The 24,421-nt window shown below is 46.8% G+C and overlaps 1 protein-coding gene across 2 annotated transcripts in view; it reads right to left on the reverse strand.

The window, feature by feature from the left end:
• Window positions 1–24,421, reverse strand: part of adck5 (aarF domain containing kinase 5) — a 69,928-nt gene that overhangs the window by 22,308 nt on the left and 23,199 nt on the right. Inside the window, exons 5-11 of one of the 2 annotated variants that reach the window (XM_085987324.1) lie at window positions 22,152–22,352; window positions 20,562–20,702; window positions 10,841–10,954; window positions 8,247–8,378; window positions 3,381–3,464; window positions 1,993–2,074; window positions 329–407 (exon numbers count right to left, since the gene is read on the reverse strand). In XM_085987324.1, coding sequence (XP_085843450.1) covers window positions 329–407; window positions 1,993–2,074; window positions 3,381–3,464; window positions 8,247–8,378; window positions 10,841–10,954; window positions 20,562–20,702; window positions 22,152–22,352 — 833 coding nt within the window. The remainder of the gene's footprint in view (window positions 1–328; window positions 408–1,992; window positions 2,075–3,380; window positions 3,465–8,246; window positions 8,379–10,840; window positions 10,955–20,561; window positions 20,703–22,151; window positions 22,353–24,421) is intronic. The other variant, XM_085987325.1, reaches the window with a different exon arrangement.

The following is a 24,421-nucleotide window of genomic DNA, read 5'->3' on the forward strand; positions in this document are numbered from 1 at the left end:
CCACCCGATCCCCGTAACCCCTACACCAACACATATCCCACCCTATCCCCGTAACCCCACGTATTTAATCCCCCTAACATTAAGGGTCAATTTATCATAGCCAATCAACCTAACCCGCACATCTTTGGACTGTGGGAGGAAACCGGAGCACCCGGAGAAAACCCACGCAAACACGGGGAGAATGTGCAAACTCCACACAGACAGTCACCCGAGGCCGGATTCGAACCCGGGTCCCTGGCGCTGTGAGACAACAGTGCTAACCACTATGCCACCGTGCTGCCATGTATCAAGAATGTATCAAGAATGAATTAAAAAAAACAGCACCTACTTTACATTCAGGCTTTCATACAGTCCGTGGTCCAGGAGCACCAGTTCTGCTTTCCCATCAGGGCCTTTTCTAACCAACACTGCACAATGAGAGAGAAAAATATAAAATATAAATTTGACACGCAAGAACATAAAGTAAACGAATTACACAGGACGGGGGGGGGGGGAGGAAGAGGAGAGAGATTGGAAGAGGAAAAATCCTCCAACACATGATCGCCAGACATCTCAGGGGCGCCTTTAATCTAGTAAATATCCCAAGTTACTTCACAGGAGCGTTATCAGACAAAATTTGACACTGACTCACAAAAGGAGATATTAGAGAAATGACCAAAAGCTTAGTCAAAGAGATACGTTTTAAGGAGCAACTTAAAGGAGGTTAGCAAGGCGGAGAGGTTTAGGGAGGGAATTCCAGAGCTTAGGGCCCTGGCAGCTGAAGGCACGGCCACCAATAGTGGAGCAATAAAAATTGGGGATGCGCAAGAGGCCAGAATTGGAGGAGTGCAGAGATCTGAGGGGATTGTAGGGCTGGTGGAGGTTACAGAGATAGAGAGGGGCGAGGCCATACAGTGTTGTGACTTAAGTTATTTATCATAGTATAATTTTTTTCTGTATATTTTTATTTTCCTAATATTTGCTACTTGTAGGGGTGAGAGGGGGCTTGTGTGGAGCAGAAACACCAGTATAGACCAGTTGGGCCAAATGGCCTGTTTCTCTGCTGTAATTTCTATGTCTGCCTGTTCAGGTGGGTGTTAAAGGTCCCATGACATGATTTAAATAGAAGGCGAGTTGTCCACGGTGTCCTAGGCCAACAACCCTCCCTCAACCAAAAGCAGATGAGCTGGTCATTTATCTCACTGCCGTTTGTGAGATCTTGCTGTGCGAGAAATGGCTGCCTCATCTGCCTACGAACCTACAGTCACTGTGCGTCAAAGTGATTGAGCGTGCGTGAAGCACTTGGTGATGTGTCACAGATGCGAGAAGCTGCAATATAATAAAAAGTATTATTTACCATCGAGCTGCTGGTGAAGATAGTCACATGGCTGCCCATGCCATATCCTGTTCACCCATCACTGTGCTTGCGGGCCTACATTGACTCCCGGTCCAGGAACGCCTTGAATTTAAAATGATCATCCTCGTGTTCAAATCCCTCCATGGCCTCACCTCTCCCTGTCTCTAACTTCCTCCAGCCCTACAACCCCCCCCACCACCAAGATCTCTGCGCTCCTCCAATTCTGGTCTCTTGCGCATTCCCCACTTCCTTCGCCCCACCATTGGCGGCCGTGCCTTCAGCTGCCTAGGTCCTAAACTCTGGAATTCCCTCCCTAAACCTCTCTTACTCTCCACCTCTCTCTCCTCCTTTAAGACTCTCCTTAAAACCTACCCCTTGGACCAAGCTTTTGGTCACCTGTCCCAATATCTCATGTGTCTTGGTGTCAAATTTTGTCTGATAACGTTCCTGTGACGTGCCTTGGGATGTTAAAGGCGCTATATAAATGCACGTTGTTGATCACAAGCTGCCTTCCTTTCTCCAGTTTCCGTTATATAAACTAATTCTGGCCAAACCAGATGTCTTCCCCACTACAGCATTTGAACCACGAGATGACGAACCTTGGAAACTGAGCGAGGTCTTGGTGCTCCAGTGCCCCGCATAGCGCTCGGACTTACCATTCCCAGGGTGGGGGTCGGCGTGGATGAACCCGGTGTAAAATAGCTGCTCCGCAAAAGTCCTGACCAGTTTGTTCGCAACCTGAGGAAAGGGAGGTGGGGAGGAGAAGGTATGTCAACTCGCAGTGCAACTCTTCCGGCTGTTCTTACAGCACCGTTCACCATAACAGGCGGTGGGTGTGCAACACACAAGCACGGCACACCATTAAAAATTGGACCATGTAACTAGCCACTGCTCCCACCAGAAACCCTTCCTCGTCATTAACATATTAAAGGGATCTGAACTAATGGCTTCAAATAAAGCTGTTCAGTCAGCCCCATCTTTCCATTCCAATGATGGCTCAATGTTGCCGTGCCCCAAATGGCATTCCCGGGATATAGGCATCGCAAGCATTTATTGCCCATCTCTAGTTTCCCTCGAGAAGGTGGTGGTGAGCCGCCTTCTTGAACCGCTGCAGTCCGTGTGGTGAAGGTACTCCCACAGTGCTGTTAGGAGGGAGTTTCAGGCTTTTGACCCAGCGACGATGAAGGAACGGCGATATATTTCCAAGTCGGAGTGGTGTGTGACTTGGAGGGGAACTTGGGAGGTGCTGCCCTTGTCCTTCTAGGTGGTAGAGGTCGCGGGTTTGGGAGGTGCTGTCAAAGAAGCCTTGGCGAGTTGTTGCAGTCCACACTGCAGCCACGTTGTGCTGGTGGTGGAGGGAGTGAATGTTTAAGGTATGGCATGGTGGCAAACCATCCAGACTAGGAAGGTCTCGGGCTACATCCTTGATTTGAGCAAAGCTTGTTGATCTCAGTAACGACAGCGGCAAATTAAAGCCGTCACTAAAAGAGTGCGGGCTAAGAGAAATCTCTGCAGGGTTGGCACGAAGCATGGGATGCTTTGGTGGTCGCTGGGGAAGAGACCACTGCATCTTTCAAAGGAAAAGTGGCTTCTAAATGCTTTAAATTGGAACGCTAATCGGGCGAGCCAAGCGGGACAGTGGGTTTGGTTTTGGGTTGTTCTAGCCAAGAATCGGCACAGCAACGATGGACCAAACGGCTGTAAGCTTCAATGGTACAGATCCTACAAATGGTCTCAGAGGCTAGACAGGGATAAGATAGAAGTTTAAACAAAAATAATCTTCCAGGGTTCCAACTCCTGATCCCCATCCGATGAGCCCTCTCGGAATGTGCTGTGCATGGACATCAGGTGATGAGATTGACCTGTGATCCTCCCCTCCCCTACAGATAAACCAACCCATTAACACGCACTGTCTAGGGTCACGTGTGAGGAATGGTCACACAGGTGAGTACCCAGAGGGCTGCTAGTGCCTGTGCATGAGCCATTGCCTTTAGAAGAGATGGGAAGTAAATTTGAGGGCGAGTGGAACAAAATCAGCACTTACATCTTTCACAGACAAGCCCTGCTGCTTGATTTCAGCAATGCTGGTGACTTTACAGCCCTCACAGTAATCCGCAGTCAGGATCCGCTGAAAGGCAAAGCACGTGCAGATCAGGCAGGGGTACACCGTACATTTACAGAGCAACTCGAGGGCAGAAAACATGCCCAGGCGTTTCATGGAGGAGGGCGCGGCCGTGGAGTGTTCGGAGAAATGATCGTAAGCGCGGCAAAATGGAAAGGCTATGGGCAGAGGGGTTTATTAGGCAGGGAGAATTTAGACAGTGGCCCACTGCTGGTTGAATGGGGAGCGGAGGGAAACAACATCAGAGGTGTAATCAGACAAGCCAACACAGCAACAACAGATTACCTGGCCATTAATTGTGGGATCTTGCTGTGTGCAAGTTGGCTGCCGTGTTTAAAGAAAGAACTTATAGAATTATTAGCAAAATTGAAGCCCACGGGATTAAAGGGACAGCGGCAGCATGGATACGAAATTGGGTAAGGGACAGAAAGCAGAGCGTAGTGGCGAACGGTTGTTTTTCAGACGGGAGGGCAGTATACTGTGGCATTCCCCAGGGGTCGGTGTTGGGACCACTGCTCTTTTTGATATATATTAATGACCTGGACTTGGGATAAGGGTGCATAATATCAAAGTTTGCAGATGACACAGAGCTTGGAAATGTACAGGAAACTTTGGTTTATCCGGAGGTTGTATGTCCGGAATACTCGATCTAACGGCAAAAATCAGGAGCCGTTTTCTTTAAGTTTTTTTTAGATCTTGTTCTTTTTTTTTCCCCAGTCAGGCACTGCAAGGTCTGTAGCTATAGCAACAGCTTCAGCTAGAGACGCTTGCAGCTGCAGCCGACTCTTTAGAAGCTGTTGCTAAGCAACAGTGTTTGTTGTCAGATACGGAGATGAAAACCTCCGTATGCTTCAACATTAACTTTGTATGTCCGGCAGTTTTGATAGATCGGCAACACGCCGGTCCCGTTGGTGCTGGATATCACAAAGTTTCCTGTAGTGAACAGTGCAGAGGATAGCAACAGAATTCAGGAGGATATAGCCAGACTGGTGAAAGGGTCAACAACAACAGAAAATGCCGGAAACACTCAGCAGGCCAGGCAGCATCCGTGGAGAGAGAAACAGAGTTAACGTTTCAGGTCTGGGACCCTTCATCAGAACTGGAAAAAGCTGGAGCTGGAACAGATATTAAGCAGGTGCAGAGACGGGGGGTGGAGGAAGGAATTGAAGGAACATTCTGTGCTAGGGTGGGAGGCAGGAAAGATAAAACGTTGCAAATGGGAATGGGAAAATCACACAGCCTGAAGAATGGGGGCAGGGGTTATAGTCTGAAATTGTTGAACTCAATGTCGAGTCCAGAAGGCTGTAAAGTGCCTAATCAAAAGATGAGATGCTGTTCCTCGAGCTTACGTTGAGCTTCACTGGAACAATGTAAGAGGCCGAGGACCGAGAGGTGAGTGTGGAGTGGAGCGGAGAATTAAAGTGACAGGCAGGGTCAGGGTCACACTTACGGACTGAACGGAGGTGTTCCGCAAAGCGGTCACCTAATCTGCGTTTGGTCTCCCCAGTGTAGAGGAGACCGCATTGTGAGCAGCGAATACAGTATACTAAATTGCAAGAAGTACAAGTAAATCGCTGTTTCACCTGGAAGGGGTGTTTGGGGCCCTGGACAGTGGGAAGGGGGGGAGGTGTAAGGGCAGGTGTTGCATCTCCTGCGCTTGCACGGGAAGGTGCCGGGCGAAGGGGAAGGGGTTTTGGGGGTGATAGAGGAGTGGACTAGGGTGTCGCGGAGGGAGCGGTCCCTTCGGAATGCTGAAAGGGGAGGGGAGGGGAAGATGTGTTTGGTGGTGGGATCACGTTGGAGGTGGCGGAAATGGCGGAGGATGATCCGTTAAATGTGGAGGCTGGTGGGGTGAAAGGTGAGGACAAGGGGAACCCTATCGTTGTTCTGGGAGGGAGGGGAAGGGGTGAGAGCAGAAGTGCGGGAAAAGGAATGGACACGGTCAAGGGCCGTGTCAACCACAGTAGAGGAGAATTCTCGGTTGAGGAAAAAGGAAGACATGTCGGAAGCACTGGTACGGAAGGTGGCCTCGTCAGAATAGATGCGGCGGAGATGGAGAAACTGGGAGAAGGGAATAGAGTCCTTACAGGAAGCAGGGTGGGAGGAAGTGTAGTCCAGGTAGCTGTGGGAGTTGGTGGGCTTGTGGATGTTTGTCGATAGCCTATCGCCAGAAATGGAGACAGAGAAGTCAAGGAAGGGAAGAGAAGAGTCGGAGATGGACCATGTGAAGGTGAGGGAAGGGTGTAATTGGAAGTAAAGTGAATGAACTTGTCTAGTTCAGGGCGAGAGCAGGAAACGGCACCGATACAGTCATCAATGTACTGGAAAAAGAGGTGAGGGAGAGGACCTGAGTAGAACTGGAACAAAGAGTGTTCCACATATCCCATGAAAAGGCAGGCATAGCTAGGGCCCATGCGGGTTCCCATAGCAACACCTTTAATTTGGAGGAAGTGCGTGGAGTCAAAGGAGAAGTTGTTCAATGCGAGAACAAGTTCAGCCAAGCGGAGGAGGGCAGATACATGGCAGATGCAATTTAATGCAGAGAAGTATGAAGTGATGCATTTTGGAAGGAAAAATGAGGAGCGGCAATATAAACTAAAAGGTACAATTTTAAAGGGGGTGCAAGAGGAGAGAGACCTGGGGGTGAACGTACACAAGTCTTTGAAGGTGGCAGGGCAAGTTGATAAAGCTGTTAAAGAAGCACATGGAATCCTTGATTTAAATAGAGGCATTGAGTTAAAATAAAGGGAGTTATGCTAAACTTTTATAAGTCACTGGTTAGACCTCAGCTGGAGTATTTGTCCAATTCTCAGCATCGTACTTTAGGAAGGATGTCCAGGCCTTGGCGAGGGTGCAGAGATTTACTAGAATGGTACCAGGGATGAGGGACTTCAGGTATGTGGAGTCTGGAGAAACTGGGGTTGTTCCCCTTAGAGTAAAAAAGGTTAAGGGAAGATTTAATAGACGTGATCCAAATTATCATGGGTTTTGATCGAGTGGCTAGGGAGAAACTGTTTCCACTGGCAGGTGGGTCAGTAACCACAGGGCACAGACTGAAGATAATTGGGGGGAAAAAAGGAGGGAGATGAGAAGTTTTTTTTTCCTTGGCGAGTTGTGATCTGGAACGCACTGCCTGAAAGGCTGGAGGAAGCAGATTCAGTAGTACCCCTCTGGTTCCCATTATGATGCAGGCTGGCCAATCAATCATCAACAGCTAAAATGCTGAGAGTATTTTTCAAAGAAGGAGAGTTCTCCCCGGTGTCCTGGCCAATATTTATTACTCAACTAACATCACTAAAACAGATCATCACATTGCCATTTGTGGAAGCTTGCTGTGCGCTAACTGGCTGATACGTTTCCTACATTACAACAGTGACTACACTTCAAAAATACTTCATTGGCTGTTAAGCCATTTAAGACTACCCGAGGTCAATCATTCTGGACAAATAGAACATAAGAAATAGGAGCAGGAGGCCATTGGCCCTTCAAGCCTGCTCCGCCATTCAATAAGATCTTCTACCTCAACTCCACCTTCCTGCACTATCCCCATATCCCTTGATTCCCTTAATATCCAAAAATTTATCAATCTGTCTTGAATATACTCAACGACTGAGCCTCCACAGCTCTCTGGGGTAGAGAATTCCAAAGAATCACCACCCTATAAGTGATCATCTCAGTCCTAAATGGCCGACCCCTTATTCTGAGACTGTGACCCCTGGTTCTAGACTCCCCAGCCAGGGAAAACATCCTCCCTGCATCTACCCTGTCAAGCCCTGTAAGAATTTTATGTTTCAATGAGATCACCTCTCATTCTTCTAAACTCTAGAGAATATAGGCCTAGTCTCCTCAATCTCTCCTCATAGGGCAATCCCCCATCCCAGGAATCAGTCTGGTGAACCTTCATTGCAAGTATATCCTTCCTTACGTAAGGAGACCAAAACTGTACACAGTACTCCAGATGTGGTCTCAAGGCCCTATATAATTGCACTAAGACTTCTTCACTCTTATACTCCACTCCCTTTGTAATAAATTATGTTGGGAAATGAATATAGTTTTGCCAGCATCTGCCACATTCCGGAACAAGAAACAAGCTCTGGCTGCACCTCAGAAAGAGCAGACCTGTTTTCAATCTTCTACCGCCGTGCATGCCATCTTGGAGCCACCTCAACCCCAAAGAGACTTGCTTATCGCCCTCATTAGGCAGCCAGCAGGTTCCAAGAGCTTCTCATGAATGACCACAGCACCTACTGGCTTCTATCCCACCCATTCATGGTGGACAACAAACCTGGATGCACGAGTGAACGTCCTCAGATCCAGCCTCCAGGCAATGGAGCCATCTCGAATCCAAAGCTACTGGCCCAATGTCAGAACCTCCCTCCCTGCAACACACTCGTCTCTTGGCACAAATCCACCTGGCAGCTCGATCCGAGATCGGACAGGGGCCAAAGGAGAGTCCTTCACATATAATGGAGAGAGCTCTTAGTGCACAAAGAAATCCGTAACATAGCTCTACACTGTTGTACAACTAGGAGTTGAACCTGTAGTTAGACCTTGCTCTTATGGAAGAGAGACGACAATCTGTAGCCTTGGGGGTGGGGAGAGAGAGAGAGAGAGAGAGAGAGAGACAGACATGTAGTGTTAGGAGAGAGGGAGAACTCCCACAAACGTAGAGTTGTCAGCAGTCGACCATCAAGGTGATCGTACAGCTATCAATAACAGCCTTCATTAAATTTTAATGATAGAGGCATATTTCAACACACACAGCCAGAACATACTCTTTGGCCTCACCTTGCTGGTCTGCTCCCAGTACACCTTGGGAATGACAATATATTTGAAGTGACTGAGGTCTTTTGCACAGCGCTCCGCGTTCCGACCTTCATTCTCAAAGTCCAGTTCCTGGGCTAGCGTCCCCTTCAGGTCCTGTGGAGTACGGCACATACAGGAACATGTACAAGGCAATCTATGCATCACCATATTAACCGTATATACCCTAAGAGTCACATGGCACAGGAACAGCAGTAGGCCTGTTCCGCCATTGCTGATCTTGGCGTTGCATCACTTCAGTTAAGACATCACCGTGAATGGCCAGCCAATCCGCTCCCACTTTAAGTCGTCGGTGACTCTTGTTCCTGCCAACCAGTTGCTGTTTAACTCCTCGGCCAGATTTTCCATTTCTTGGAGCTCAGCTGTACATTATATTTTGTTAACGTAAAACATGTCCTAGTGAGTCTTGTCTGTGTTATATGCACAGTAAAAGCTACAAATGCCCCTTGCTGTTTACAATGCTATCTGAAGCTCCTCATCTGTTACTGACAGTCCTTACATACCCATTATCATTTATATTTTACATTTCATTAATTTCCCTGTTGGTTTAGCGAGTAAAGGTACAGCCTGCTGCAACATGGGAGCAGTAGCATAGTGGTTATGTTACTGGACTAGTAAACCAGAGGCCTGGACTAATGATCCAGAGACACAAGTTCAAATCTAAATTTAAACTACCGGATTGTCGGAAAAACCCATCTGGTTCACTAATGTCCTTTAGGGAAGGAAATCTGCCGTCCTTACCTGGTCTGGCCTATGTGTGACTCCAGACCCTCCAGACTCTGACATGGCCGAGCAAGCCACTCAGTTGTCAAGAAGGTGGCTCGTCTCAAGGGCAATTAGGGATGGGAAATGAGTGAATAAAAAACACACATTGAGCCAGAGCAGCTAGCCCCAGGTGTGATCCGGGAGTTAGCTGATCGCAGCTTGGACAACAGTAGGCGATGCTACAATTTGCCTGCACACTCTGGGCGAGGGAGAGAGCTGCGTAGGGTTGTTATCGTACATGGAAAGATTAAAGATATAAAGCTCGAAAAGGAGAGTTGCTCAGATATAACCGAGTACTCAGTCTACAAAGATAACTCAGTGTGTAAAAAAAAACCATAAACCTGCTATATTAACAAAATATAATATACAGTGAGTGTAAGAGGGACAAGGCTTTTGGGACAGTTCAGAAATAAAGAATCATCTGGGGCAGAGGGTTCCTGACTCGACACTGCATCCATCCAAATGAACAGCCATCTAGCGTGTAGAAGATAAACTTGACCACGCAAGTTTGACGTTCGGCTGCTCAACAACAAGTCGCATTTACATAGCGCCTTCAACATAGTAAAATGCCCCCAGGCGCTTCACAGGAGCATTAACTCATTTATTTACGTGGCACCAGGTTTGATGTGCCAGTGTCAGCCACGACTCAGTTGGTAGCACTCTCACGTCTGAGTCAGAAGGTTGAAGGTTTGCGTCCCACTCGAGACTTGAGCACATAATCTAGGCGGACACTCGAGTGCAGTACCGAGCGAGTACTGCATTGTCGGATATGCAGTCTTTTGGATAAGAACCGAGGCCCCACCTGCCCTCTCAGGTGGATGTAAAAGATCCCATGGCACTATTTCAAACAAGAGCGGGGGAGTTATCCCCAGTGTCCTGGCCAATATTTATCCCTCAATCAACATCACTAAAACAGATTATCGGGTTCATTATCACATTGCTGTTTGTGGGAGCTTGCTGTGCGCAAATTGGTTGCCACGTTTCCTACATTACAACAGTGACTACACTCCAAAAGTACTTCATTGGTTGTGAAGTGCTTTAGGACGTCCGGTGGTCGTGAAAGGCGCTATAGAAATGCAAGTCTTTCTTTATATGTCGTCTTTCGGATGAGACGTTAAACCGAGGCCGCCGTCTGCCCCCTCAGGTGGACGCAAAACATCCCATGGCACTATTCTGCAGAAGAGCAGGGGAGTTATCCCCGGTGTCCTGGCCAATATTTGTCTCTCAATCAACATCACTAAAACACTAATTATCTGGTCAATATCTCATTGCTGTTTGTGGGATCTTGCTGCGCGCAACTTGGTTGCCGCATTTCCCGCATTACAACAGCGACTACACTTCAAAATGTAGTTCATTGGCTGTAAAGCGCTTTGGGACTTCCTGAGGTTGTGAAATGCGCTATCGAAATACAAGTCTTTCCTTTGGGTATCTGAACTGGCTAGCTGGTCTAAATACATTTTGAAGAACACTTATTCCAAGATGAAGTGATACAAGCAATTTAAGACGCTGCCTGTTTTGAGGATTAAACATACAGTCAAGGGCTGAAGTGAGGACCTGCACAATTGCGCCCAGTTTCCTGCATCTCATCTGTATATATCCCTTTAGGAGTAGAGATACTTCTCAATGGACTGGGAAACGAATGGGGCACAAAACTGACTGACACCCTCTCGGTTTCTTTTTTAAATAGTCACACCATCATAGACACTTGCTGTACTAAATGGGACAGAATGAACGAGAAAGTATCATGCTCCAATCAGTATTCCAAACTTTCTGTTAGGACATAGAGCACTTACTTGGAGGACCCAGCGGAATGCAAACTTTGGATGCATCAACTGAACTAGGCTCAAGAGGAACTCCAGTGTCATGATGTCTCCATCAAACCGGTCCCGTAGATCTATGAACTGCACCTGGAGCAGGAGGAGGAGTTAAATTGTAATCGAGCTGTAAGTTGACAAGCAGAGTGACATGTTTAATGATCTCGATGGCTTCGAGTAAGAAATTAGCCTCGGAGTCAGAAGGTTGTGAGATCAAACCCCACTCCAGAGACTTGAGCACATAATCCAGGCTGAGACTCCAGTGCAGTACTGAGGGAGCGCCGCACTGTCGGAGGGGCAGTACTGAGGGAGCGCCGCACTGTCGGAGGGGCAGTACTGAGGGAGCGCCGCACTGTCGGAGGGGCAGTACTGAGGGAGCGCCGCACTGTCGGAGGGGCAGTACTGAGGGAGCGCCGCACTGTCGGAGGGGCAGTACTGAGGGAGCGCCGCACTGTCGGAGGGGCAGTACTGAGGGAGCGCCGCACTGTCGGAGGGGCAGTACTGAGGGAGCGCCGCACTGTCGGAGGGACAGTACTGAGGGAGCTCTGTAGTGTCAGAGGTGCCGTCTTTCAAATGAGACATTAATCCGAGGCCCCGTCTGCGCTCTCAGGTGGACGTAAAAGATTCCACGGCACTATTCAAAGTAAAAGCAGGGGCGTTCTCCCCGGTGTCCTGGCCAATATTTATCCCTCAACCAACATAACAAAAACAGATTAACTGGTCATTATCATATTGCCATGTGTGAGATTGTGCTGTGTGCAAATTGGCTTCCGCATTTCCTACATTATAACAGTGACTACACTTCAAAAGTTCTTCATTGGCTGTAAAGCGCTTTGAGAGGTCCCGAGGTCATGAAAGGCGCTATATAAATGCAAGTCTTTCTTTCTTTTAAGCCGAGTTGCTCAGGGTATCAGAGTATATAGCAGTTTGGGTGGAAGTAAGGAATAATAAGGGGAAAAAAACACTAGTGGGCGTAGTCTATAGGCCTCCGGACAGTTGCAACTCTGTTGGACGGAGTATCAATCAGGAAATAGTTGAGGCTTGTAATAAGGGAGCATCTATAATTATGGGGGATTTTAACTATCATATTAATTGGACAAATCAAATTGGGCAGGGCTGCCTTGAGGATGAGTTCATTGAGTGTATTAGGGATGGGTTTCTTGAGCAGTATGTAACTGAACCGACCAGGGGGCAAGCAACCTTAGATCTGGTCCTGTGTAACGAGACAGGATTAATTAAAAATGTCCTAGTAAAGGATCCCCTTGGAATGGTTGAATTCCATATTCAATTAGAGGGTGAGAAGGTTGAATCTCAAACAAGCATGCTAAGCTTGAATAAAGGAGACTATGAAGGTATGAGAGCGGAATTGAGTAGAGTGGATTGGGAAAATAGATTAAAGGGTAAGACGATACATGAGCAGTGGTGTACATTTAAGGAGTTATTTTACAACTTCCAAAAAATATATATTCCACTGAGAAGAAAAGGGTGTAAAAGAAAAGACAGCCATCCATGGCTAAGTAAAGAAATTAAGGATAGTATTCGACTAAAAACAAGGGCATATAAGGTAGCCAAATCTAGTGGGAGGATAGAGGATTGGGAAAACTTTAAAAGACAGCAAAAAATAACAAAAAGATTGATTAAGAAAGGGAAGATAGATTATGAAAGTAAATTAGCAAAAAATATAAAAACAGATAGTAAGAGTTTTTATAGTTATATAAAAAGAAAAAGGGTGGCGAAAGTAAATGTTGGTCCCTTAGAGGATGAGACCGGGAAATTAATGGTGGGAAATATGGAGATGGCAAAAACACTGAATGAATATTTTGTATCAGTCTTTACAGTAGAAGACACTAAGAATATCCCAACACTGGACAAACAGGGGGCTATGGCGGGGGGTGGGGGGGTGGAGGAGCTAAACACGATCAAAATCACTAAGGAAGTGGTACTCGGTAAAATAATGGGAGTCGAGGCGGATAAATCACCTGGACCTGATGGCTTACATCCTAGGGTCTTGAGGGAAGTGGCGGTAGGGATTGTGGATGCATTGGTAATAATTTTCCAAAACTCCCTGGACTCAGCAAAGGTCCTGGCAGACTGGAAAACTGCTAATGTAACGCCCTTTTTTAAAAAGGGCAGTAGACAGAAGGCTGGAAACTATAGACCGGTTAGCCTAACATCTGTGGTAGGTAAAATATTGGAGTCCATTATTAAGGAGACAGTAACAGGACATTTGGATAATCATAATTTAATAGGACAAAGTCAGCATGGTTTTATGAAGGGGAAGTCATGTTTGACAAATTTGCTGGAGTTCTTTGAGGAAGTAACATATAGGGTGGATAAAGGGGAACCAGTGGACGTAGTGTATTTAGACTTCCAAAAGGCATCTGACAAGGTGCCACACAAAAGATTATTGCTCAAGATAAAAAATCACAGGATTGGGGGTAATAATCTGGCATGGATAGAGGATTGGCTATCTAACAGAAGGCAGAGAGTTGGGATAAATGGTTCATTCTCGGACTGGCAATCAGTAACTAGTGGTGTTCCACAGAGGTCAGTGCTGGGTCCCCAACTCTTTACAATCTATATTAACGATTTGGAGGAGGGGACCGAGTGTAACATATCAAAGTTTGCAGATGATACTAAGATGGGAGGGAAAGTAGTGAGTGAGGAGGACATAAAAAACCTGCAAGGGGACATAGACAGGCTAAGTAAGTGGGCAGAGATTTGGCAGATGGAATACAATACTGGAAAGTGTGAGGTTATGCACTTTGGCAGGAAAAATCGTAGAGCAAGTTATTATCTTAATGGCAAGAAACTGGAAAGTACTGAAGTACAAAGGGATCTGGGGGTCCTGCTGCACGAAACTCAAAAGGTTAGTATGCAGGTGCAGCAAGTGATTAAGAAGGCCAATGGAATGTTGGCTTTCATTGCTAGGGGGATAGAATATAAAAATAGGGAGGTATTGCTTCAGTTGTACAAGGTATTGGTGAGACCGCACCTGGAATACTGCATACAGTTTTGGTGTCCATACTTAAGAAAAGACATACTTGCTCTCGAGTCAGTACAAAGAAGGTTCACTCGGTTAATCCCGGGGATGAGGGGATGGACATACGAGGAGAGGTTGAATAGATTGGGACTCTACTCATTGGAGTTCAGAAGAATGAGAGGCGATCTTATTGAAACATATAAGATTGTGAAGGGGTTGGATCGGGTGGATGCGGGGAGGATGTTCCCGATGATGGGTGAAACTAGAACTAGGGGGCATAGTCTTAGAATAAGGGGCTGCTCTTTCAAAACTGAGATGAGGAGGAACTACTTCACTCAGAGGGTGGTAGGTCCATGGAATATGCTGCCCCAAAAAGCTGTAGAAGCTACATCATTACATAAATTTAAAACAGAAATAGACAGTTTCCTAGAAGGGAATTAAGGGTTATGGGGAGCGGACAGGAATTTGGACATGAGTCTAAGTTCGGATTGGTCATGGCCCAGGGGCCGTGTAGCCTGATCCTGCTCCTATTTCGTGTGTCTAATTCTGTTAGATTCAGGAGATGGTTCTGTGATAGTAGATTGGCGGTTAGGATCAGATCAGCCATGATCTTATTGAATGGCGGAGCAGGCTCGAGGGGCCGATTGGCCTACTCCTGCTCCTGTTTCTTATGTTCTTATGTAACTCGTGTGCATAGCGTGCGTCACACTTCAAATGTGCCTGTGGTGTAAATGTGCCTGTGATGTAAACATCATGCTTTTTCAATTGTGAATCATATCTAAATTTTTTTAAAAACACACAAAACTTTTTCTCCAGGCACATCTCAACATTCTTCCCAACTGCCACTGCTGGTCGCCAACTCCGACCTGTCCGCCTTTCCTGTGTAACGTACACTGATTGTACACCACATCCTACAACTCACCGCTAGCATCGCCACTCGAGATCTGCTAGCGCTATTTTATGAACCGAAAATGCCGGAAAAGCACAGCAGCTCAGATCAGCGACTGAAAGGCTCAGGGGGGGGGGGGGGGGCGGGGTGGAGGGAGCAATGCTCGAGCCTGTACTTCAAAAAGAAACCCCACTGGCTGCGAAGCGCTTCGGGACGTCCCAAGGTCATGAAAGGCGCTGTCGAAACACAAGTTCATAGAATGGTTACAGCACAGAAGGAGGCCATTCGGCCCGTCGAGCCCATGCTGGCTCTCTGCAAGAGCACTTCAGCTAGACCCACTCCCCCGCCCTTTCCCCGTAGCCCAGCAAATGTTTTTCCCTCAGGTACTTATCCAACTCCCTTTTGAAAGCCATGATTGAATCTGCCTCCACCACCCTTTCAGGCAGTGCATTCCAGATCCTAACCACTCGCTGCGTAAAAACGTTTTTCCTCATGTCGCCTTTGGCCAATCACCTTGAATCTGTGTCCTCTGGTTCTTGACCCTTCTGCCAATGGGAACAGTTTCTCTCTATCTACACCCCTCGTGATTTTGAGCACTTCGATCAAATCCCCTCTCAACCTTCTCTGCTCTAAGGAGAACAACCCCAGCTTCTCCAGTCTATCCACGTAACTGAAGCCCCTCATCCCTGGAACCATTCTCATAAATCTTTTCTGCACCCTCTCTAAGGCCTTCACATCCTTCCTAAAGTGCGGTGCCCAGAATTGGAAACAGTACTCCAGTTGGGGCCGAACCAGTGTTTTATAAAGGTTCATCATAATTTCCTTGCTTTTGTACTCTATGCCTCTATTTATGAAGCCCAGGATCCCAAATGCTTTGTTAATCGCTTTCTCAACCTGCCCTGCCACCTTCAACGATTTGTGCACATATACCCCCAGGTCTCTCTGTTCATGCACCCCCTTTATTATTGTACCCTTTAGTTTATATTTCATCTCCTCATTCTTTCTACCAAAATGTATCACTTCTTTACTTCATCTCAACCTTCTTTCTCTTCCCCCTTGCCCTCCCCCCCACTCAGTGTTGCAGGGTCCCCTCCCTATCCACTGCCCTGTAATGTGCTCTGGGATATCTCAGTATGGAATGAGCGCTGGAGGAATGCGGGCTGTTGTCACGTTGACACGCATAGTCAGACACCAATTCCAAAGCACGTTCGAGCTGCCTATTTAAACATGCCCCCCCAAGCATGGGTGAAGAGACTATGCTGTCTGTAACAGCCGCTGGCTACTGTACCTACAGTAGGGATCTTAAAGAGAGCTGATCCATCTCATCATAAATTTAGTACACAGATCACTAAAATGTAGTAGTCAGGTACAAAAATTAATCGAAAAGGCTTTATAACTAGAGGGCTAGAATATAAAGGGGAGGAGGTTTTGCTACAGCTAAACACAGCCGCGGTTAGATCACATCTGGAGTACTGTGTACAGTTCTGGGCACCACACCTTAGAAAGGGTATACAGGAGACTTTGGTTTATCCGGAGGGTGTATGTCCGGAAACCTCGATCTATTGGCAGAAATCAGGAGCCGTTTTGTTAGGTTTTTTTCCTTCTCGTGGCTTTTTATTCCCCAACAGTCAGGCTCTGCAAAGTCTCTCTGAAGCTGTTGCTAAGCTACAGAGACGCTTCCAAGGTACGGGCCGACTGTTTGAAGCTGTTGCTAAGCAACAGTGTTTGTTGCCAGATACAGAGCTGCAAATCTCCGTATGCTTCAACATTAACGCTGGTATGTCCGGCAGTTTTGATAGATCGGCAACAGCTCGGTCCCGTCGGTGCCGGATATCACAAAGTCTCCTGTATTGGCCTTGGAAGGAATGCAGTGAAGTCACCAGAATATTAGCAGGGATCCAAGGGTTGGATTACAAGGAGAGATTACACAAACTAGGCTTGTATTCCCTGGAATAGAGAAGGTTAAGGGGTGATTTGATTGAGGTTTTTAGAATTCTGAAAGGAATTGATGGGGTAGAACATAAGAACATAGGAAATAGGAGCAGGAGTAGGCCAATCGGCCCCTCGAGCCTGCTCCACCATTCAATAAGATCATGGCTGATCTGATCCTAACCGCCAATCTACTATCACAGAACCATCTCCTGAATCTAACAGAATTAGACACACGAAATAGGAGCAGGATCAGGCTACATGGCCCCTGGGCCTGCTCCGCTACCCACAGGGCCACGACCAATCCGAACCTAGACTCATGTCCAAATTCCTGCCCGCTCCCCATAACCCTTAATTCCCTTTACTTCTAGGACACTGTCTATTTCTGTTTTAAATTTATGTAATGATGTAGCTTCTACAGCTTTTTGGGGCAGCATATTCCATGGACCTACCACCCTCCGAGTGAAGTAGTTCCTCCTCATCTCAGTTTTGAAAGAGCAGCCCCTTATTCTAAGACTATGCCCCCTAGTTCTAGTTTCACCCATCATCGGGAACATCCTCCCCGCATCCACCCGATCCAAACCCTTCACAATCTTATATGTTTCAATAAGATCGCCTCTCATTCTTCTGAACTCCAATGAGTAGAGTCCCAATCTACTCAACCTCTCCTCATATGTCCATCCCCTCATCCCCGGGATTAACCGAGTGAACCTTCTTTGTACTGACTCGAGAGCAAGTATGTCTTTTCTTAAGTATGGACACCAAAACTGTATGCAGTATTCCAGGTGCGGTCTCACCAATACCTTGTACAACTGAAGCAATACCTCCCTATTTTTATATTCTATCCCCCTAGCAATGAAAGCCAACATTCCATTGGCCTTCTTAATCACTTGCTGCACCTGTATACTAACCTTTTGAGTTTCGTGCAGCAGGACCCCCAGATCCCTTTGTACTTCAGTACTTTCCAGTTTCTTGCCATTAAGATAATAACTTGCTCTACGATTTTTCCTGCCAAAGTGCATAACCTCACACTTTCCAGTATTGTATTCCATCTGCCAAATCTCTGCCCACTTACTTAGCCTGTCTATGTCCCCTTGCAGGTTTTTTATGTCCTCCTCACTCACTACTTTCCCCCCCATCTCAGTATCATCTGCAAACTTTGATATGTTACACTCGGTCCCCTCCTCCAAATCGTTTAGAGATTGTAAAGAGTTGGGGACCCAGCACTGACCCCTGCAGAACACCACTAGTTACTGATTGCCAGTCTGAGAATGAACCATTTATCCCAACTCTCTGCCTTCTGTTAGATAGCCAATCCTCTATCCATGCCAGAATATTACCCCCAATCCTGTGATTTTTTATCTTAAGCAATAATCTTTTGTGTGGCACCTTGTCAAATGCCTTTTGGAAGTCTAAATACACTACGTCCACTGGTTCCCCTTTATCCACCCTATATGTTACTTCCTCAAAGAACTCCAGCAAATTTGTCAAACATGACTTCCCCTTCATAAAACCATGCTGACTTTGTCCTATTAAATTATGATTGTCCAAATGTCCTGTTACTGTCTCCTTAATAATGGACTCCAAAATTTTACCTACCACAGATGTTAGGCTAACCGGTCTATAGTTTCCAGCCTTCTGTCTACTGCCCTTTTTAAATAAGGGTGTTACATTAGCAGTTTTCCAGTCTGCCGGGACCTTTGCCGAGTCCAGGGAGTTTTGGAAAATTATTACCAATGCATCCACAATCCCTACCGCCACTTCCCTCAAGACCCTAGGATGTAAGCCATCTGGTCCAGGTGATTTATCCGCCTCGACTCCCATTATTTTACCGAGTACCACTTCCTTAGTGATTTTGATCGTGTTTAGCTCCTCCCCCCCCATAGCCCCCTGTTTGTCCAGTGTTGGGATAGTCTTAGTGTCCTCGACTGTAAAGACTGATACAAAATATTCATTCAGTGTTTTTGCCATCTCCATATTTCCCACCATTAATTTCCCGGTCTCATCCTCTAAGGGACCAACATTTACTTTAACCACCCTTTTTCTTTTTATATAACTATAAAAACTCTTACTATCTGTTTTTATATTTTTTGCTAATTTACTTTCATAATCAAACTTCCCTTTCGTAATCAATCTTTTTGTTATTTTTTGCTGTCTTTTAAAGTTTTCCCAATCCTCTATCCTCCCACTAGATTTGGCTACCTTATATGCCCTTGTTTTTAGTCGAATACTATCCTTAATTTCTTTACTTAGCCACGGATGGCTGTCTTTTCTTTTACACCCTTTTCTTCTCAGTGGAATATATTTTTTTTGGAAGTTGTAAAATAACTCCTTAAATGTACACCACTGCTCATGTATCGTCTTACCCTTTAATCTATTTTCCCAATCCACTCTACTCCATTCTGCTCTCATACCTTCATAGTCTCCTTTATTCAAGCTTAGCACGCTTGTTTGAGATCCAACCTTCTCACCCTCTAATTGAATATGGAATTCAACCATGTTATGGTCACTCATTCCAAGGGGATCCTTTACTAGGACATTTTAAATTAATCCCGTCTCGTTACACAGGACCAGATCTAAGGTTGCTTGCCCCCTGGTCGGTTCAGTTACATACTGCTCAAGAAACCCATCCCTAATACACTCAATGAACTCATCCTCAAGGCAGCCCTGCCCAATTTGATTTGTCCAATTAATATGATAGTTAAAATCCCCCATAATTATAGATGTTCCCTTATTACAAGCCTCAACTATTTCCTGATTGATACTCCGTCCAACAGAGTTGCAACTGTTCGGAGGCCTATAGACTACGCCCACTAGTGTTTTTTTTCCCTTATTATTCCTTATCTCCACCCAAACTGTTTCATTATCCTGATCTTTTGACCCAATATAATTTCTCTGTATTACAGTGATTCCTTCCTTTATTAACATAGCCACCCCACCTCCCCTTCCTTCCTGCCTGTCCTTCCTGATCGTTAAATAACCTGGTATGTTTAATTCCCAGGCATGGTCACCCTGCAGCCATGTTTCTGTAATGGCCACAAGATCATACCCATATGTAGTTATTTGTGCCATTAACTCGTCTATTTTGTTACGAATGCTACGTGCATTCAGATAGAGAACTTTCAAAGATGTTTTGCGACACTTAGTTCCTGCTTTTGCCCTTTTTAGAGAGAGAAACTTTTCCCGCTGGTGGGGGGAGTCCAGGACAAGGGGACATAACCTTAAAATCAGAGCCAGGCCGTTCAGGAGCGAGGTTAGGAAACACTTCTTCACGCAACGGGTGGTAGAAGTGTGGAACTCTCTCCAGCAAAAAGCAATAGCTGCTAGCTCAATTAATAATTTTAAATCTGAGAGCGAGAGATCTTTGCTATAAAAGGAGCCAAGGCAGGTGGATGGTGTTAAGATACAGATCAGCCATGCTCTCATTAAATGGCAGAACAGGTTCGCAGGGCTGAATGGCCTCCTCCTGTGCCTATGTTCCTATAAATGGAACTGTTAAGCTCAGCAATGATTTCACCAGGTAGATTTGAGAGGAGATAATGAGGTGAAATGATTAGAAATTTGAAGCCGATTGCAATATTTATTTTTTGTCATTAACTGCTCCGTCGATGATTTTGTGGTCCAAGATTGGTCAATGATACTGTGGTAAACCACTGTTTGTATTCCTGTTTGTATTCCACTGTGTACATGCCTGGACATGCCTCGGCTGACTCCTCCCACAGGTCCTAGTATAAAGGTGACTGCTCCCCAGCCCTTGGTATCCTGGACCGGTCGACCACTCGAGGCAGACCTCCATTCTGTTGTTAATAAAAGCCTTTGGTTACTCTTCTAACTCTCAGTCTTTTATGATAGCGCATCAGATACCCGTCTCGGTTATCAGTGCAGCTGACTGTACCTACTTTAACAGCCACAGGTGTCCCGTCATACAGCTCCGCCTTGTGGACCTGAGATAGACTGGCAGCTGCGAATGGCTCCTGGTCGAAGTGTTTGAACATCTTCTCCGGAGTGGTGTGAAAATCTTCAAGGAACATTGCATCGACCTGGCAATGTCAGGAAGAGACATTTACACAGTGTTTTATATATACATTTACTGCAAAGAAATAGCTTGGAGAAAGAGCTGCCTTTGATCTCTGAGGGGAGATTGGGTGGTGCAATGGGTCAGATTCAGATCTGGTGCAGATCCAGCACGGAGAATGGGTGGTGCAATGGGTCAGATTCAGATCTGGTGCAGATCCAGCACCGAGAATGGGTGGTGCAATGGGTCAGATTCAGATCTGGTGCAGATCCAGCACGGAGAATGGGTGGTGCAATGGGTCAGATTCGGATCTGGTGCAGATCCAGCACGGAGAATGGGTGGTGCAATGGGTCAGATTCGGATCTGGTGCAGATCCAGCACGGAGAATGGGTGGTGCAATGGGTCAGATTCGGATCTGGTGCAGATCCAGCACCGAGAATGGGTGGTGCAATGGGTCAGATTCAGATCTGGTGCAGATCCAGCACGGAGAATGGGTGGTGCAATGGGTCAGATTCGGATCTGGTGCAGATCCAGCACGGAGAATGGGTGGTGCAATGGGTCAGATTCGGATCTGGTGCAGATCCAGCACGGAGAATGGGTGGTGCAATGGGTCAGATTCGGATCTGGTGCAGATCCAGCACGGAGAATGGGTGGTGCAATGGGTCAGATTCGGATCTGGTGCAGATCCAGCACGGAGAATGGTTGGTGCAATGGGTCAGATTCAGATCTGGTGCAGATCCAGCACCGAGAATGGGTGGTGCAATGGGTCAGATTCAGATCTGGTGCAGATCCAGCACGGAGAATGGGTGGTGCAATGGGTCAGATTCAGATCTGGTGCAGATCCAGCACGGAGAATGGGTGGTGCAATGGGTCAGATTCAGATCTGGTGCAGATCCAGCACCGAGAATGGGTGGTGCAATGGGTCAGATTCAGATCTGGTGCAGATCCAGCACGGAGAATGGGTGGTGCAATGGGTCAGATTCAGATCTGGTGCAGATCCAGCACGGAGAATGGGTGGTGCAATGGGTCAGATTCAGATCTGGTGCAGATCCAGCACGGAGAATGGGTGGTGCAATGGGTCACATTCAGATCTGGTGCAGATCCAGTCTGGTCAGGGGTCTTATATCTCTGCTGGTTCCAAGGGGCTTAGGTCAGATGAATTTTGACGGTCGCGAGCCGGTTCTTGGTGCCCAGCACGAAGCAGTCTCCAATTTGAGACTAACAAACACTCTGACTTGGGGAAGTTACATGAATGGAAATCGGCAGATTGGTGCATTGGGATTCTGTTTGTTTGAGGTTGGAGCTCTGGAACATTCTGGTGTAGAGTAGAGAGGGAGCTGTATTCTGCACCTAACCATGCTGTACCTGACCCGAGGGTGCCCAATACCAATGCTGGGGGCATGAAGTGCCAAGTGTTCCCAGCACTACCTTTGATGAGAACATAATTCACAAAGAGAAACACGAACAGACGTACCTCCTTATACTTCCTGTTGATGGCCTTGTCCTCTAGGATTCGTAGAGTGTTGGTGTACTCTGGCGGGAGCAGGTGATTGAAGGCACATAGTCCCTGTCCCAGCTTGATGTACAATCCCGAGTTCTTAATAGCGCCCTCCACAAGGAGGTCCGCCCCTCGCTGGTGGCAGGCGGACATTTTGGCTATGTAGTCCGGGCTGTTCTGACAGGATCCAAGAAGAACACAACACTGATAACAGATCACCACACGCTCTCTTGTGGAGCAGACACCAAAAAAAAACATAAATCTTCCAATCGCAGACTTTTACATTTAGCTTCCTTTATAATGGAAAGTGCTTGACCTCGGAGCTCTTAGTGAGCATGCTAATTAAATGGCTTAATTGACACTGAGGGCTGGATTTTGTCAATGGAGGCGACTTGGAGGCAGGACTGCTGCTTGTCGTGTCAATGTGCCACCTCCATCCTCGCCTGACCAGAGGGATTTTCCCCTGATTGAGCTTGATTGCCTGGCGGGCTCAGCAAGCCAATTAGGGAAGAAGTCACTGACAGATCACGTCAACGTCAGATGTGCTGTCTGTCAAGACTTCTTGAAAGAAGAAATGACAGCTCTGTGAAGCTGTCAAACACTGACATTCTCTTGAGTTTGATTCGTTTTTGTGGTGAGGACTGAAAAAACATTGTAAAAAAGTAAATTTCAGATGTCTGATGGATCGGAGGGTCCATCAGCCATTACCTGAAATTGACAAGGAGGATGTCCGCTCTCCCGATCCAGCACGGCTAAAGGCTACAGAAGTAAAAAAAGGTAAGTGAACACTTTTTTAAACTTATCACTCACCTTGCATACGTATCACTCCACACTTGCATCCATCACTCACCTCTACACCTTACTTCCAGGTGCCTCTGACCGCCGCAGACCTCCTCCACCCCGACGGGGTTCTCCGAGGTCGGGAAGCCTTCACCTGTGAAGGTAAAATGGCACTAATCCCTATTTCTGCCTGTTAACTACCTGTTAACAGGCAGTTAAAAGGATTAAAGGCCTTTCCCACCTCCAAGAGACAGGACCTGAAGCTGCACATCGTCCCGCCTCCTGACAAAAGGGCACGGAGGCGGGATGGGGGCGGGGAGTTTGCCATCCGCCCCCAATTTCTCTGATTTTACGTGCTGTCCCGCCTCCATGCCCGCCTCCTCGGGGCTTGGAAAGTCGAGCCCTTAGTGTCAGCCTTGGCTCAATGGGCGGCTCTCTCGATTCGGAGTCCGAAGGTCGTGGGTTCAAGTCTCGCTCCAGAGACTTGAGCACATAATCCAGGCTCACACTCCAGGGCAGTGCTGAGGGAGCGCTGCACTGTCGGAGGTGCCGTCTTTCAGATGAGACGTTAAACTGAGGCCCCGTCTGCCCCCTCAGGTGGACATAAGAGATATGGCCAGTACAATCAGGAACGGAGTTGTCATGATATGGAGACATGTGTGGAGGAGGGAAGGCAAAGAAATGGGGATACTGGATGGATTAAAGTTGTTAAAAAGGGAGGAAACCCTGTGAAGATATCCCAGAGATTACAGCAGTGGTGAACAGAAACCAGTTACTGTCCAACAATGCAGAAAAAAAACAGGTCCTAGAAGATAAAGCAATTAGAAAACAAGAGGCTTCAGCCAGGATATCAATGCAGTTTGCAGATCAGAGAGGCTGCAGTTGTGGTGATGCTTTGCTCAGATAGCCATGTGTGCAGCAAGAATATTCCTTCATAAAGGAAAAAAAGACTTGCATTTATATAAAGCCTTTCACGACCTCAGGAGGTCCAAAAGCCAATTAAATATTTTGAAGTGTTGTCACTGTTGTAATGCAGAAAATGCAGCAGCCAACTTGTGCACAGCAAGCTCCCACAAACAGCAATGTGATAATGACCAGATAATCTGTTTCAGTGATGTTGATTGAAGGATAAATATTGGCCCAGGACACCGGGGAGAACTCCCCTGCTCTTCTTCAAAATAGTGCCGTGGGATCTTTTACATCCACCTGAGAGGGCAGACGGGGCCTCGGTTTAACATCTCGTCTGAAAAACGGCACCTCCGACAGTGCGGCACTCATCAGTACTGCACAGGGAGTGTCAGCCTGGATCATGTACACAGGTTTCTGGAGTGGGGCTTCTGACTGAGAGGTGACAGTGCTACCACTGAACCTTGGTTAAGATGAGCCGCCACCTGGAGCAAGGACAGTAAATATTGATAGATGCGATACTGAAGGGAAGCCAAGTGGAAGGGAGCCAGTGACATGTA

The sequence above is a fragment of the Somniosus microcephalus genome, chromosome 5, assembly GCF_052327205.1.
Source record: "Somniosus microcephalus isolate GS21.2 chromosome 5, FLI_Smic_1.0, whole genome shotgun sequence".
Lineage (NCBI taxonomy): Eukaryota > Metazoa > Chordata > Chondrichthyes > Squaliformes > Somniosidae > Somniosus > Somniosus microcephalus.